This window comes from Nicotiana tabacum, chromosome 19 (genome assembly GCF_000715075.1).
Source record: "Nicotiana tabacum cultivar K326 chromosome 19, ASM71507v2, whole genome shotgun sequence".
Lineage (NCBI taxonomy): Eukaryota > Viridiplantae > Streptophyta > Magnoliopsida > Solanales > Solanaceae > Nicotiana > Nicotiana tabacum.
The window spans coordinates 133,105,273-133,107,402 of NC_134098.1; the positions used below are offsets into that span (position 1 = coordinate 133,105,273).

General features: G+C 32.7%; 1 protein-coding gene across 1 annotated transcript; it reads right to left on the reverse strand.

The window, feature by feature from the left end:
* Positions 1-283: 283 nt before the first annotated feature.
* On the reverse strand, positions 284-1,770 carry LOC142173859 (glyoxylase I 4-like). The gene is made up of 3 exons (XM_075239741.1): positions 1,414-1,770; positions 871-1,208; positions 284-514 (listed from the first exon to the last, which is right to left on the reverse strand). The coding sequence occupies exons 1-3, from the start codon at positions 1,584-1,586 to the stop codon at positions 420-422; spliced, it is 606 nt and encodes a 201-aa protein (XP_075095842.1). The 5' UTR covers positions 1,587-1,770; the 3' UTR covers positions 284-419.
* Positions 1,771-2,130: the final 360 nt, after the last annotated feature.

Sequence of the window (2,130 nt, forward strand, 5' to 3'; positions counted from 1 at the left end):
TAAATAGCTAGACTCCCCTATTTTTTAGGCGAATTTCGCTACTGTATTCATGAATACAGTAGCGCGAATACAGTGAATACAGTCGCGTACAGCTGGACTCCCCTGCTTTTTAGGTAATTTTTGCTACTGTATTCATGAATAAAATAGCGCGAATATATCGAATACACTCGTGTAACAACTGAATAGTAGCTATTGAAAATAATTATGTATATGATAGGTATAGGAAGTTAATAACCACTAAACAATAATAGTTTCTGAAATTCCTCATTATTCTATTCTATTCTAGTGTGCAATGAAGTAATTAACTACAAATAGTCTAATGAGCCTGCATGATTTTAACGAAGTGAAATTTCTGTATTTCTTTCATTGAATTAGGTAAAAAGATAAAGACTCGTCGCGTACAAGATATGTATAAATATTCAAAATGAAATGTCAATCATATTCATGGCTAAGTTCTCCAACATCAGATATTCCACTTGATCTCCTAAGCAATTCATCTTACTGGTTCCATTCCCTGCATTTTCAAACTCACAACATTAGAATAATGCTATACTAAATCTACAAGGTTAACGTCTAATTCTCCTCCTTCCATTGCCATTGGATTAATCAAACTTAATAGGACGTTTGGAAAAAAGCTTGTCCTCATTTTAAGCTAAATTTTGTTTACAGGACTTAGCTTATATAATTGTCAGTGTAAGAACATTATACTATTAGCGTGATTTAATCTACTAATATATTGTAACATATTATTTATTGTACTTCTCCAGTGACTAATTCAACTTATTATACACATTTACAAGTAATTATTTTTGGGTAACATAATAGTATATATAAAAATCGTTTTAAACTGAAACAAGAAGAGACGCATACCGTAAAAAGAATTTGGAATGGTTTGGTTGAAGGTTGGATATTTGGCAAACTTCTTGAGAGGGCAAGAGGAAAGTGGAAGAATTGGTATATTTTGGCAATTGCAAATCTCAATCATGTTGCCATCTGGGTCGTGGAAGAAGAGTTGATCCACAGTGACTCCACCTTCTTTCACCGTTGCCGTTACATACTCAATCTTCAACTCTTCCAATCTCTCAATTATGAGGTCCATATCCGAACATTGGAATGAAATGTGATTGTCTTTTGGATTTATCCTTTCCTTCTTTGGCTGTGCATCTTCTTTTCCTAGCAAATGTATTCCAATTCCGTGGTTGAACAACCTGCAAAAATCAACCCAAAATATCAGAGATTTATTTTCATTGTCTCAACCTGAATCGATGTTTATAAATTAGATTTTACCTTATATGTACGGATAATGCTAAATAATTTTACACATGCACTTGTGATATCATTTCCAAATACTGGCACAAATGCATGTAAAATATATATATGTGTGTGTGTTGGAGAATATTATATTGGTCATACCAAGCTCCTTCGAAGTCGAAGGAAGAAGGCCTCTGGATTAGAACAAAACCAAGAACTAACAAAGGCATCCTTGTAATTTCTTCATGATCATATATTGAGAATGATGTCGTTGACGATCGCCAGTTGAAGTTTGTCTCCTCGCCTAATTCTGCTTTCACAATCACTTTTCCCATTCTTTCTCCTAAGGAATTCAATTCCTCCCTTTATAATGAGTAAATTAATGATAATATATCTTGGAATAAATAAATAAATAGATGGAAGAATGAATACACCTTAAATTTCTGTGAGAAACTTTACATACAAGTGCACACATATACAAGCAAATGAGAAGGGAGCTTGGTTTTTGTAGGTACTCACTCTTTCACTTGTACGGAGGATTGGGTTGGGTTCTAAGGTGTGGACGAGGGGTAAACCAATCCCCTCTTTAACTTCTTTTGAAATTAATTATTCATATGTCAAGGGTTTACCCGATATATAATCACGTCTTCGGCAGTGTTCAGGATCAAATTCTGTATATAATTAAGTAGTGCTAAAAATAATTATGTCTATTTCAAAATTTATATGGTCTAAATTATGAATCCATCATCGAGTTGGATCAATAGCTACACCGCATATGTGTTCTTTATTTTAACTCTTTCACGTAATCATGATTAATTAACTTGATCTTACTTTTATTTAAAATTAAAATTATTTAATTTGGTACAAATAAACAAAATA